Source organism: Maniola hyperantus, chromosome 27 (assembly GCF_902806685.2).
Source record: "Maniola hyperantus chromosome 27, iAphHyp1.2, whole genome shotgun sequence".
In the NCBI taxonomy this organism is placed as follows: Eukaryota; Metazoa; Arthropoda; class Insecta; order Lepidoptera; family Nymphalidae; genus Maniola; species Maniola hyperantus.
This window is the reverse complement of record NC_048562.1, coordinates 6,367,864-6,382,767: the sequence shown is the minus strand read 5'-3', so window position 1 is coordinate 6,382,767 and position 14,904 is coordinate 6,367,864. Positions and strand designations below refer to the sequence as shown.

The 14,904-nt window shown below is 39.5% G+C and overlaps 2 protein-coding genes across 2 annotated transcripts in view; one reads left to right on the top strand and one right to left on the bottom strand.

Annotated features, from left to right (window-relative positions):
* LOC117994782 (aldo-keto reductase AKR2E4-like) overlaps positions 1-14,904 on the bottom strand; it is a 231,412-nt gene that overhangs the window by 168,810 nt on the left and 47,698 nt on the right. The window lies entirely within an intron of this gene.
* Positions 1-14,904, top strand: part of rhea (Talin_middle and talin-RS domain-containing protein rhea) — an 86,248-nt gene that overhangs the window by 36,192 nt on the left and 35,152 nt on the right. Inside the window, exons 30-45 of the mRNA XM_069508027.1 lie at positions 205-401; positions 1,343-1,472; positions 2,241-2,365; positions 2,797-2,962; positions 4,014-4,106; positions 4,762-4,836; positions 5,853-6,015; positions 6,713-6,840; positions 7,256-7,387; positions 7,830-8,015; positions 9,371-9,525; positions 9,702-9,845; positions 10,059-10,192; positions 10,470-10,582; positions 10,975-11,133; positions 11,674-11,834. Coding sequence (XP_069364128.1) covers positions 205-401; positions 1,343-1,472; positions 2,241-2,365; positions 2,797-2,962; positions 4,014-4,106; positions 4,762-4,836; positions 5,853-6,015; positions 6,713-6,840; positions 7,256-7,387; positions 7,830-8,015; positions 9,371-9,525; positions 9,702-9,845; positions 10,059-10,192; positions 10,470-10,582; positions 10,975-11,133; positions 11,674-11,834 — 2,261 coding nt within the window. The remainder of the gene's footprint in view (positions 1-204; positions 402-1,342; positions 1,473-2,240; positions 2,366-2,796; positions 2,963-4,013; positions 4,107-4,761; positions 4,837-5,852; positions 6,016-6,712; positions 6,841-7,255; positions 7,388-7,829; positions 8,016-9,370; positions 9,526-9,701; positions 9,846-10,058; positions 10,193-10,469; positions 10,583-10,974; positions 11,134-11,673; positions 11,835-14,904) is intronic.

Below are 14,904 nucleotides of genomic sequence, written 5' to 3'. Positions count from 1 at the left end.
TCACTTTTTTGTCATACAATATGTAAATGATGTCATCTTAAATCCAAGATGGCCGATCACTTTTCTGTCATAATATGTATATGACGTCATTTTAAATCCAAGATGGCCGATCACTTTTCTGTCATAATATGTATATGACGTCATTTTAAATCCAAGATGGCCGATCATTTTTCAGTCAAATAACCTGTTCATGTGTTTCACCAGGCGGAATGGGCGTCAACGCGCCTGCAAAGCGCCCGCCGCAGCGCCGCATCAGCGACTGCGCAGCTGGTGAGCAGCGCGCGCCGTCGCGAGAGCCCCGGGTGCTCCCGGGCGGCCGTCGACCTGGCGTCCGCGCTGAGGGACTTCGCCCCGCCACTGCGAGCCACAGTGGCGACCGCGCCGCAGCAGTACCAGACTCGGTGAGCTTTGTACTTCTGATGCGATCCTGGTACTGCCCTTTATCTTGATCTCTCTCTCTCCGGTCGTTCCTTCATTGCTGAAGATCGTGGTCCTGGCAAACTGCCCTCGAATGGCTTATCTGTTTCCATCGGCTTCTGTCGGTGGCCATTTCTACAATGTGATGAAATCCACACCTGCTGGACTCCTTTAGCTGGTCGGACCACCTAGTTGGTGAGCGGCCTCTCGGTTTTTTGCCCTCAGTGTTGCCCGACACTATGAGCTTTTCTAAGCTGTCGTCCCCCCGCCGTCTTGATCTTGATCTAATATGCCTTGTAAAAAATACCTCACTAAACTTGCTCCTCCACTAAAAAATAAAAAAAAATCCGGCCAAGTGCGAGTCAGGCTCGCGCATCGAAGGTTCCGTTCTACAGTCGTATTTTATCGACATTTTGCACGATAAATCAAAAACTATGATGCATAAAAATAAATAAGTCTGTTTTAGAATTTACAGGTGAAGCCCTTTCATATGATACCCCATTTGATATAGTTATCTTACTTTGAAAATTGAAAACACTAATTATTAGATCATGACTACATTTAGTAAGTAATATTTTCAGAATTAAGTTTTTTTTAAATGTATGTGTAAGTAGCCGTTAGTTAATTTAATAAATAAAATAAAAAAATGACCATAATTTAATTTTTCTTGTGATGTAACCACACGGTTTTCAGATTTCCCTCCTAATGTCAGCTATAAGACCTACCTACCTGCCAAATTTCATGATTCTAGGTCAACGGGAAGTACCCTGCAGGTTTCTTGACAGACACGACAGACACAGACAACAAAGTAGTCCTATAAGGGTTCCGTTTTTCCTTTTGATGTAAGTAACCCTAAAAAGACTCCTAAATACATAACCTTTCCTTGGTTGAGTTTATCAATGTCACATAAACTTTTTGTCAACAGGGTGATCAAGTCCGGCCGTCAAGTGTTGTACTCCTCCCTGACCCTGGTGGAGACGGTCAAGCATCAGCTCGCCAACTCGGAAGAACCGGATACCTCCAGAATCATGAGCCTGGCCAAGAATATTAGCGAGGTATGGAAATTTTGAGTGAACGGATCACATGGGGTTATTCAAGGGGCGGACCAACAAGTAAACCTCCCCTCCCCTGGGGTTGAATTTTCAAAAATCTTTTCTTAGTGGATGTCTACGTCATAATAGCTATCCAAATATAGCCTGATCTGGCTATATTTGGATTTGAGCTTGGGTTTGAGCTGCGCGTTGATAGATCAGTCAGTCAGTCAGTCAGGCAGTCAAATCAAATCAAATATTTTATTCAAAATAGGTAATAAATTACACTTTTTGAAAGTCAGTTGTTGCATTTGTAAGATGTCAGCTTTTCCTTTTATATAATACTAGCTGATGCTCGCGACTTCGTCCGCGTGGACTACACAAATTTCAAACCCCTATTTCACCCCTTTAGGAGTTGAATTTTCAAAAATCCTTTCTTAGCGGATGCCTACGTCATAATAACTATCTGCATGCCTAATTTCAGCCCGATCCGTCCAGTAGTTTGAGCTGTGCATTGATAGATCAGTCAGTCATTCAGTCAGTCAGTCACCTTCTCCTTTTATATATAGAGAAGATAATACAAAGATATCACTTTCTATAACGGTGAAGGAAAACATCGTAAGGAAACCTGCATGCCTGAGAGATAATGTTCTCAAAGGTGTGTGAAGTACTGACAACCCATACTTGGCTACTTGGACTATATGGCCCAAACCCTTGAGGAGAGGTGACCCGTGCTCAGTAGTGAGCCGGCGATGGGTTATATGATGATGACAAGTGTGTCTTTGTTGCCAGGGTATGGAAGAAGCCATTGGCGCCGTGCCCTCGTACGCAGAGTTGGATGCCGCCATCGAGAACATCGGACATACCTTGGACATCCTGGACATGGGAGAGTTCCCCCACACCGACAGAACCTATGGGTGAGATATTTTTTTTAGGTTTTTGTTCCCAAAAGGTGCCAACGGGACCCTATTACTAAGCCTCCACTGTTCGTCTGTCTGTCAGTCAGCGTGCTGTGTCTCGTGAACCGTAATAGGTAGAGTTGAAATTTTCGCAGAATGTGTATTTCTATTGTCGCTATAGCAGCAAATAATAAAACTAGTCGCGAGCATCATCACTCTTCTAAATCATCATCATCATCAACCGATAGACGTCCACTGCTGGACATAAGTCTTTTGTAGGGACTTCCACACGGTCCTGCGCCGCCTTCTAATCTAAATATATAAAAGGAAATGTGACTGACTGACTGACTGATCTAGAAACGTACAGCTCAAACTTACTCGATGGATTTGGCTGAAATTTGGCATGCAGATATTATTATGACGTAGATACATTTTTATATTTTTCTTAGTGAACTGCAAACGGAGCTGAACTCGGCGGCCGTGGTGCTAAGCAACGCGTCCTCTCACGTCGTCAACAGCGTGGACACGGACAAGCTCCCCTCGTCCGCCGCAGACTTCCAAGCGTCCTTCGAGCGGCTCGTGGCCGTTTGTCTGGAGATGGCCGGACACGCTGAGGTAAATGATCCCACTTCTGATGTAGTCCGCCCCTTTAAATCTGTTGGCAGACCAATAAAACATAAACCTTGGTGGCCGTTGGATGAAGGATGATCCTACTTCTGATGTTCCACCCCCCGCCCCTACTACATACGTATCTCCAGACCTAGGTAGGTTTTTTTTTTTTTTTTTTTTTTTTTTTTTTATCACGTAAATTTCACTAATACATTTTAAAATAAATAGTTAGCCATCCTCTGGAAACTGTTAAAGATTATGTGAGGATGGCGAGTTCGCGTTATACAAATTTAACAAAATCTAGTTAAAAAACTGTTGTAAAAATTAAAAGCTGTTAATTAGTGCATATTTGTACATATAAAATATCGTTACATGAAACACTTCCTGGACCTAGACTAGGCATCCACAGAGGCACCTAGATCCAGGTTAACACGTTGAATGCAGGATCATCCCACTTCTCCCCCACATCACCCCATACGTGACGTCATAGTTTCCTTACTATAATATGCAGATTGATCCCACTTCTGATCCCCCCCTTCTAATTTACTACTTTGTTTAACATAATGTAAAACATGCGCTAAGTTTTCAACCTCCTTTTTCTACGGCCGCACCGCACGCCACCGTAAGCATTTTCACCCTCACTGGGTGCCTGGTGAACTTCGGCCACCCGTTGTGCCAGATCCTTTTTTCCACGCACATGCAAACTGTGGAACCAACTCCCATCGGTGTTGTTCCCATTAGATTACAACATGGGGTTATTCAAGGGGCGGACCAACAAATTCCTGAAATGCCGGCAACGCATTAGTGGCTCCTCTGGTGCTGCAAATGTTCATGATCGGCGGTATTCACTTAACATCAGATGACCCGCCTGCTCGTTTGCTCGCTATTTTGTTTACAAATAATTATGATATTTTTTTTTTATTTTTTTATTTTTTTTTTACATCTTATTAGAACGGCAGTGCCACTTACACTAACTAGATAATTAATAATAAATTTAAATACAAATAAAGGTACAAGAAAAAAGACATAAAATACAAAACGATAATGTTGTTGTCAGGAAACTGAGAGTCGCATGCAGATGGTGAGCTCCCTGAAGACGGTCACAGTCAACTCCTCCAAGCTGCTGAGCACCGCCAAGTCCGTCAGCCAGGTGAGCTTCAAGTGTCGGATACACTAGGGGGCAAATGGAGCAACATGTTCCTCAACAACACAGAACGTGCCGAGGAAATGTCGCGGAACATTGTGTAGGCCACACTAGTCTAGTAGTAGTTTACCTTTGCACAAGTTTAAAAAATTTAAAATATGCTCCTGAAAAAAGCATATTACTATCTCAATGATAAAAGAGCATGGATTTGACCTGCAGCTCGTTCCAGCAACGCACAAGACTGCAAATACTATTTTATACATGGCATAATCTTGTACCTATATCAAATATTTGAAAAGAGCAACCGCCGAGTTTCTTGCTGGTTCTTCTCGGTAGGAAAGGCATTGCGAACCAGTGGTAGATGCATCCGACTATTCGAAAGTACTTGCAAAAGTTTATTTGAATAAAAAAAGATTTTTTTTTTAATAAAAATGTCGCCGGTCACTTCCCCACAGTACAGACATATTAACGCATCGAGCGTCTCGTGTGTTCACGACCTTTTGTGGTAGGTAACGTCTTGTAAACTAAAACAATGTACATTACGCCAGAAATGAAAAAACTATTAAAATACCATAACTATTTTTTACTAAAAATGTAAGTCGGCCGTTATTGATTATTAATCGTCGATTTTTTTTTTAAATAATTGTGATTTTTCGTATAGGACTTGACTCGGCCGAATGCAAAGAACCAACTCGCGGCCGCAGCACGCGCGGTCACAGAGAGCATCAATCATTTGGTAAGAATCACACAGCGAGTAGAAATATAGTAGTACTGTAATGTTTAAGAATTTAGAGTAATCTTTATATTTTTAAGTTTGAAGATATCTTTTTCATCCTCACATAATCCATGATTTTGTATTTAGATCTAGTTTTAAGTGTTTGAATAATATTATGTAGACTTAAGAGAGCCACATTGGGGCCGATTCTCTTGTACACTATCTCTAAACTAAACTACATTAACAGCTCTAAATCTAGTGCTTTCCTTTTCGTCAAGCAAAATTATGAAAGGGATAGCAATAGATTTAGACGTATCATTTTAGTTTAGTTTATAGATTGTGAACAACGGAATTAGCCACAATACTGGCCCCGATTCTCTAGTCTCTCTCTAAACTAAATTTAGAGTATCTGCATCCTTTTCTTTTTACTAATGCTAAAAAAGGAACGGAACATGACTTTCACATTTAAAGACTCTAAATTTTAGTGCACAATACAAATTTAAACAGTAGGTTCGCGAGTGCGTGCTAAAATCACGGGTTTTACCATCTAAAAAGTAAATTTAGAAATGTCAAACTGCTTCTGTCCTTTTCATATTATAATAAGTAAAAAAGGGTGCGAATACTCTAAAATTAGGTTGTGCTTAGAATCGGTGCCAATGTGGCTAATTCCGTTGTACACAATCTCTAAACTAAACTAAAATGACACGTCTAAATCTAATGCTATCCTTTTCATAATGTTGCTTGCGGAAAAGGATAGCACTAGATTTAGACCTGTTAATTTAGTTTAGTTTAAAGATTGTGTACAAGAGAATCGGCCCCAATGTCACACTAGTGACTCAGCTCTTTAAATGAGAATTTTTAAAATCTAAGATTTTGTTCCCAGAGAATGAAATCGTGACAAATAATGTACAAGAAAAATCCTTTTATTTGAATTGGGTTTCATATCTGCTGGGAAGTTAGCCCAAGCTTCGTACAAATCATCATCATAAACTTCATTGGCTTTATTACCCATGGTCCGTTTTTTAAAAATTTCTTAGGTGGACGTCTGCACGGAAGCGGCGCCGGGCCAAAAAGAGTGTGCTGCAGCGATCCGCAACATGGAGAGCAGCAGACCTTTACTGTCAGCTCCCACTCAGCCAATCAGCGAGCTGGGATACTTCGCCTGCCTCGACGCTGTGGTCGACCAGAGCAAGTTGCTGAGTAAGTATGACTTGAGATGACGAACTCCATGCACTACTCATCTATGAGGTATAGAATGTCATTAATAAAGATAGGCTGAGTTTGTTGTGGGCTCTTCTCAGACCTGGGCGCGTTTGGAACCCTCGTAGCTTTAGTTTTAAGTTTGCATAAAAATTATCACCACTATATCTTACAAATCCAACAACTCTCAATCAAAAAGTGTAATTTATTGCATATTTTGCATAAATTATTTGATTTGATTTGATTTAGATGTGCATGGGACATTCCTTATACCATCTATACTTCTATACTAATATCATAAATGTGAAAGTGTGTTTGTTTGACGAAGACGCGGACATCATCTAGTAGTCCATATAGAGAAGTGGTTGTATCAGGAAGTGCTCATAATGGGAAGTGGTCATAACGGGAAGTGGTCATAATGGGGAAGTGGTAACGCTAAAATCGTATGCTTGGTTCTAGCAAGTTCTTTAATGTGTTCCATGTTAAACTCAATTCAAATTCAAATTCAAATTCAAATTTCTTTATTGCGAATCTGGGTAAACAGTGCAGATATTACAAAACAAAAAGGTACAGCCAAATTCTGTCTATTAGCATGCAATATATTATGACTTATGATATACCGAACAACGTGTACATAGTTTTGATAAAATTAGTCAAATTAAATACAATTGATACATAATGTTTATGTTTGTTCCAGGCGAGGGAATGTCAGGCATGGCCAGTGCTGTCAAGAAGTCAGAAACGGATAAGTTCTCAAGAAGCGTGGCAACCGTAGCCACGGCCGTGCAAGGATTAGTGGAATGCACTGCACAGGCTGCATATTTGGTAAGATTTACGTGCATCCAGATTATCCGGCTCGAATGACCAAAATGTAATACACATGGTTTTTCGATTTAAATTGTATAATATCATAGAAGATGAGTAAATAAAGGTACATAGTCTAACGTGGTAACGTAGACAAAGTCGCCGGCATAAGCTAGTTTAAGATAAACAAATAAACCTTATCATTATTGATGTCCCTAACCCGCTATGAAACTGTGGCCCTACCGCGGTTGTTTGACAGCTACAATGTCACGATCGCAATCATCTCTGATTGGTTAACGCTCGCTCACTATTAGCCACAATGCATTGTTGCAACAAGAATCGCACAAATTCAGCCAATCAGAACAATTGAGATTGTAATAATGATTGATGCAAGTCTTAGACAATCGCCCTACAGATGTAACCATTTCTTTGACAGGTGGCTGTATCAGATGAGACTAGTGTAGCAGGCAGAGCTGGTTTGGTTGATCAGGCGCAGTTCGCTCGCGCCGCTGCAGCAATAGACCATGCGTGTCGTACCTTGTGTGATCCGAATACTGACCAACATCAAGTGAGTATCTTCTTCGTAGACGAATCTAATCTAACGTTGTAACAAGCATCAAGCGGCCTACTATCGTAGTTTAACGATCATAATAACCTTTGAATGGCTGACATTCTCTCGCTATTTACTAAAATTCATTGTAGCGTTGTGGAACCAGCGCCCTTTTGGGCATGGGGTGGCATGGGGCTTTCCCACATTGGCTTATTCAAGGGGTGGATCAACAAATACTTGAAAAGCCTGCAACGCATTGACATGTAAAAAATATCATAAATTCCATCAGCTTTTCTGAATTCGATCACAAAAGTAATAAAGAAAATGTATTATCAGTATAGTGATCGCTTGATAGCGATTAGAGTATTATTTGAAAGAATTTCAAAACTTATACTGATTAAGAAAATAACAACCATTTTCAAATTCACGAACATATTTAAAAAACAATCCTTATTCCCAGGTACTGTCAGCAGCAACAGTAGTAGCTAAACACACTAGTGCCCTCTGCAATGCTTGCCGCGGTGCGTCCGGACGTTGCGCGGAACCGCAAAGTAAACGCCACTTCGTACAAGCTGCTAAAGACGTTGCCAATTGTACCGCTGCGCTAGTTAAGGAGATCAAAGCCTTGGACGCTGATTATTGTGATGTGAGTTCTTAGTTTACTACTTGTTCTTTAATGGAATGGGTATATGCGAAATCTGAACCTTGATCACTAACTATTCTCTTTGGATTCCCAAACCACAATAATAGGCTACTTGACACTTTTTTTAAGATGGTTAATATTTGTCCTATTATAACAAAAAAATTAACACTATATTTTTTTGCGCCCTAATAACCGTAAAACTTTAATTTAAAAATATATTTTTCTTAGACAGGTGAAAACACTGGTCGGCCATGTTTGGCCGATAGATTATCTGTGCTCTGACGTCATGCATTTGTAAACAACAGCATAACCTCCCAAAGTTTAATAAACATGACTTCTATACTAGTTTACATGAAAAATATAGTAATTATCGTTATTGTATCATCCGAGAAAGTAAAAAACGCATCGATAAAGACCACAGGAAAGTTGTGGATTAGAGTGCCCAGTGAAATAAATATACGTAACACGCAGACTTGCTTAAAGGGATCCTATATGACTAACGACTTCAACCCAAATTTATTTTTGCAAAGATCACTTTGTTGTAAGTCTTACTTAATAACTTATTCAATGTATAAAGAGATAACGATATTTTTTTACGTTTACTATGAGTTTTTAGAAATATATAAAAACTAGCTTATGCACGTGACTTCGCCCGCGTGGACTTCATAAATTTCAAACCTCCATTTAACCCACTGGGGTGGAATTTCAAAAAATCCTTTCCTAGTGGATACCTTCTCTTTACCTACAAAGAACACACCCACCAAATTTCATGTATCTAGGACCAGCTGTTTAGGCTGTGCGTTGATATATAAGTTAGTCAGGACTCTAAATTTTATATATATGGATACTACGTTAGTCCCCGCGTGACATAGGGATGACATTTCTTTGTTTACATATTTAATGACGTCACATCATGGCTGCCAGCGTTTTCTGCGTTTCAAATAAAAATAAAAACTGTATTTTTTTAAATTGGATTTATATATCCATCCTGCGTTTTTAATAATTGTTATTGATATATTTCGTTGTCTTAAGCAAAATACTATAATAAATAATCATTTATTGGACGAAATTAGATATGAGTCAAGTAGCCTATTCTTCTCTCGACATGTGTCACCTTTGGCACTTATGTGTTTACTTCGGACTTCCAAATCAATCTGCTTTCTTATCACGAGAGTTAACTGAATAATCGAATGTTGAGATGTCAATAGGGTATAAATGTCATGCGGGGCATTTGAAACAAATCCTTACTAGTTAAAATAATTATTCCAACATTGTTTTTCTTTGCAGGCAAACCGTAATTCCTAGCCATCACAATGTTTAATGTTACAAATCTTTACAACATATTTATTTCATTGCAGGCAAATCGTGCGAAGTGTGCAGCAGCCACGACTCCTTTACAAGAAGCGGTGCGAAGTTTGCGTCAGTTTGCAGATAGTCCAGAATTTGCGGCCGTGCCAGCCAAGATATCCCCTCAAGCAAGAGATAACCAAGAAGCTATTCTACACTGTGGCAGGTATATATGTGGTGTTTTATTTGGGGCATTAATCGGGCCATAAAGTAATCTATGTCCGTCTTCAGGATAAGTGTTTTTTATTATTTTAATTTTGCAAAACAAAATACGGGCTTGGAATGTTTTTCAGAAAATACATCCAGTTATGAGAATAGTCAAAAAGGTTATTATTTTTTCAGGAACATAATAACGGAATCGTGCTCGATGGTGGAAGCGGCACGCGCCCTGGCACTAAGCGGCACGGAGCGCGCTCACTGGCACGCGCTGGCACATCACAGCAAGGCCGTGTCTGACACCATCAAGTCCCTGGTGACCAATATACGGTACGTACCAGACATTCTGCTTATATTCGTACCACAAGAACACGGTACAATCTCCTTGGTAATAATCATCTACGAGAAAATCAAAGGTTTCAAGCAGCTGGAATTTCATAAATTGACATATTATGACTTTTTCAAAAATGTAATTCCCCAAGCATTTAGTCTTACTTAAACCGCGCGTGAAGGTTATTACAAGTCCTATTTTTTCATATACAGAGAGAAAGCTCCAGGTCAACGCGAATGTGCTGCAGCACTGGAAACCCTCAACAAACAGCTGCGGGAGATGGACCAAATCAGTTTACAAGCTGTTGGACAAGAGTTGCAGCCCAGACAGGCCAATACACTGCAAGGTTTGTGGGTCATCTTAATTTTTAACCCGAAGCCTAAATGTAAATACCAATTTTCATGGATGCTTGCTTGAAAAATAACAGACTTGTACAAAATTTCACCCCCTATCCCTTAAGGGACTGCAATTTCCAAAAATCTTTTCTTAATGTGCGCCTACGTCATAAAAGGAACCCAAGTTTCCTACCCCAGCAGTTTAGGCTATGCGTTGATAGATCAGTCAGTTAGGGCAAGTCTTTTTTATAAGTATAGTTTTTTTTTTCAAAATCTGTTTTCTTTCAGGTTACTCCGAGCAGATGGAAAATAGCGCAGCGGAAATGGTGGAAAGACTGGAGCCCCTACGCGTGGCCGCGCGGAGCGAGGCGGAGAACTTGGGACACGCTGTAGTTCACTTGGTGAGTTCACACTTCCTGTTTCCTAGCATAATCTGCACACTACCGTAAGCATTTTTTTTTATTCAGAGACAAATTAGCCCTTGATTGCAATCTCATCTGGTAGTAGTAGTAATAGTAGTGGTCTGGTCTCTCTTATGTTGTTTTATCGGCTATTAATCGGTCTCAACGACAGAGATAGCGCTCTACAAAACCACTATCTCTTCCTAAAGGTCGATGTTACAATATTTTCTGCTGGGTACGTTGACGTCTCTGAAATAAATTTTTTGAATTAAAAAATATATTGTTAGGAAATCTAAGCTTGAAGAATGTAAGGCATAGAGACCCTCAATGACGAAAAATACAATGAGATTTTGTAAATCTGTAAGTTTTTTACAATTGTACACTGTCCACAGATATCATACGCAGAGCCGCTAGTAACAGGCGCGGCGGGCGCAGCTTCCAACATGACAGACTCACAAGCACAAGCAGGGCTTTTGCAGCACACCAGAACCGTGCTCGAGACACTCTCTCTACTGCTACATGCTGCCAAACAAGCTGCCGGCAACCCTAGAGTAAGTATACGCCAGTTGAAAATACTCGTAAAGTTCTATTGAATTTCAGTATAGGATTTAAAGCATTATTTGAAGCATGATACGGCCAACCTGGCATCAGAAATAAGACGGTTAAAGTTTTGTGTTATTGAATTGTCTACCCTTATCACTACTAACTTTCATAGGAACCCCAAACTTTGAATTTATACGACAACTCTTCTTATTGTCAAATTCTTTTTCTTGGCAAAATCGTTTTTTTTAAACTGCTGAGAGGTAACTCGTCGCAATGGGTTGCTAATAATCATGGTGATGAAGTAAAAGGTTTTAGGTGCAATTTGAGAGATTGCTTGAGAGTAACTCAGATCTTCTTCTGTATGTCACTTGATCAAAATAGCCGCCAAACAGACCGCTATCTTTTATTGAGTTTGTTGGCAATTAGTGCCATAGATTTTCCTGACACATTTTCAAAAATTAAATCTTTTACTTCAACTGCGTATAAATCTTACTTGCATGATTTTTTTTGTATAGCAAAGTCAGATTCTCATTGATTTATTTTTCCAGGCGACAGCAGCTCATGGAGAGGTAGATGCTCAGACATCGCTCGCCAGATCGGCGCTGAGCGAGCTGAGCGCTCATGTTCGAGAGCTGAGCACTCAGCGCGGAGCCGTTGGACCTATGCTGGAGAGCGTCGCTAGAGCCGTGGCGCGACTAACTGAGCATAGGTGAGTTTTTACTCAGGTTGTTATAGGTATACTTTTCTTTAGGTACCAGAGTAGCAGAAGAACTAAGAAGTGGCTTTAAATTTTTATTGAGACCACTGAGTATTTTCGAGATAATATAGGACACTCCCTTTGATGAAGTTACTAGGGTTACATATTTACATTTCAAATAGAATAGCCCATCGAGTTAGCTTTCTAAGTGACTGAGCATAGGTGAGTTTTAATCTGGTTATTATTAGGTAATCTTTTCCTAGGAACCAGGGTCGCAGAAGAACTAAGTCAGTCAGGCAGTCAGTTAGTCAAGTCAAGTCAACCCCTAAGGGAATAAAATAGGGATTTGTTTGTGTAGTTCAAGCGGATGAACTCGCGGGCATTAGCTAGATTAATAAAAGCGTTTCATAAACCCATCATCATATCAATAATAAACTGCACTTAACTAACAGACGCTCGCAAAATCCGTCTGTCCGTCTAAATATAAACAGCATCTGACTAACGCACGGTTAAGGACACGCCAAAGGTATTTAGGTTTTGGATCCGTTCATTCCGGCTCAAAAATAAATCTACTTGAAAAATCGTTTTTAGCCGTTCCGCTGTCCGTCCGTTCGTCCGTCCGTCTATCTGTCTGTCAGCGAGTTATATCTCATGAACTGTAATAGGTAGACAGTTGAAAATTTCAGTGTATATTTCTATTGCCGCTATAACAACAAATAATAAAAAATCCAAAATGGTTGCCATGTAAATTAAAAAATACATAATCTTGTACGATGGTACGGAACCCTACTTGTACGAATCCGACTCGCACTTGACCGGTTTTAGTGCCATTTCAGATTGACATCGTCTATAGAAGTTTTACTTTAGTAAACTACTAGCTGATGCCCGCGACTTCGTCCGCGTGGATTTAGGTTTTTAAAAATCCCGTGGGAACTCTTTGATTTTCCGGGATAAAAGGTAGCCTATGTCACTCTCCAGGTCTTTATCTATACCCATGCAAAAAATCACGTCGGTCCGTTGCTCCTTTGCGACGTGATTGAAGGACAAACCAACAACACACTTTCGCATAAATCCGTACCCTTATTATAAATGCGAAAGTGTGTTTGTTTGTTGATTTGTTGGTTTGTCCTTCAATCACGTCGCAAAGGTGCAACGAATTGACGTGTTTTTGCACGGGTATAGATAAAGACCTTGAGAGTGACATAGGCTACTTTTTATCCCGGAAAATCAAAGAGCTCCCACGGGATTTTTACAAAACCTAATTCCACGCGGACGAAGTTGCTGACATTAGCTAGTTTCTAATATCATTTCCCCTGTCCGGGAATCGAACAGAAGGCCTCAGCGCTCACCACTGTGCCAGAGAGGTGGTAAATAAACCGATTAGTTCATTGATACGGGTTCATGTTGGCAAGTGTCCAGCGCGGCGTCTCAAAGCGATGAGCTAAGTTCACTCTAATATAGATTTATTGGTCGGCGGGGCACAGCGTCGATCTAATGTCAAATACACCAAATAATGTCCGTTACATCCCGGCAAGCAGAGATTAGAACCGATGTGTACCAAAAAAAAAAAACCGGCCAAGTGCGAGTCAGGCTCGCGCAATGAGGGTTCCGTACTACAGTCGTATTTTTTGTTTTTTGTTGTTCGTATTATATTTATATTACTATAGTCGACATTTTGCACGATAATTCAAAAACTATGATGCATAAAAATAAATAAAAATCTGTTTTTAACCGACTTCCAAAAAAGGAGGAGGTTCTCAATTCGTCGGAATCTTTTTTTATTTTTTTATTTTTTTTTATTTTTTATGTATGTTCCCCGATTACTCAAAAACGCCTGGACCGATTTTGAAAATTCTTTTTTTGTTTGAAAGGGTATACTTCAAAGTTGGTCCCATTTCAATTTGGTGAAGATCTGATGAACATCTTCGAAGATAGATAATGGAACTCCTCAACGGATAAGAGTAAATTGCTCGCGATCAGTGTAATAGCTTAGTAAACAGTAGATTTTTAACCAGTCATAGCATAATTCCATGGGGCCACTAAAAATTGTGAAATAAAAATTTTTTACAAAAAAAATAAAAACCGACTTCGATACACAAACACTAAAAATTGAAAAATAATTTAATTTATTACCGAATATATTATGTATACAAGAGTTAATATAGTTCCATAATAATATTTTTTGGGGTCGGTGCCAATGAGGTGCCATTGTGGAGTCCCATAAAAATATGAAGTCTAGACGATTCGCGCAGCTAAAGCTAATTGGCACCGGTACCAAAAAGTATTATTATGGAACTATATTAACTCTTGTATACATAATATATTCGGTAATAAATTAAATTATTTTTCAATTTTTAGTGTTTATGTAACGAAGTCGGTTTTTATTTTATTTTTTTAAAATTTTTAGAATGTACAGGTGAAGACCTTTCATATGATACCGCACTTGATATAGTCACTCACTTCGAAAGTTGAAAATACTAATTATTAGTTCATGACCACAATTTTTTTTTTGTGTGATCTAACCCTCAATTCACGGTTTTCAGATTTTTCCCCAAATGTCAGCTATAAGATCTACCTACCTGCCAAATTTCATGATTTTAGGTCAACGGGAAGTACCCTGTAGGTTTCTTGACAGACAGACAGACAGACGTTTTTCCTTTTGAGGTACGGAACCCTAAAAACCCGGTCCATTGTATTTTCAATTTTCAAAGTTAGATAACTATATATAGGAACCCTTATAGGATCATTTTGTTGTCTGTCTATCTGTCTGTTCGTCTGCCCGGCGTGCCTGTATGTAGGGTACTTCCCGTTGACCTAGAATCATGAAATTTGGCAGGTAGGTAGGTCTTACAGCACACGTAAAGGGAAAATGCGAAAACCGTGAATTTGTGGTTACATCACAAAAAAATGTGCTCATAAATAAACAATTAGTATTTTCAATTTTCAATTCAATATGAAAATGCTGTACCTGTACATTCTAAAACAGATTATTATTACTTTAGTTACTTTTTTTACATAATAGTTTTTGATTTATCGTGCAAAATGTCGAAATAATACGACTGTAGTACGGAACCCTCGTTGC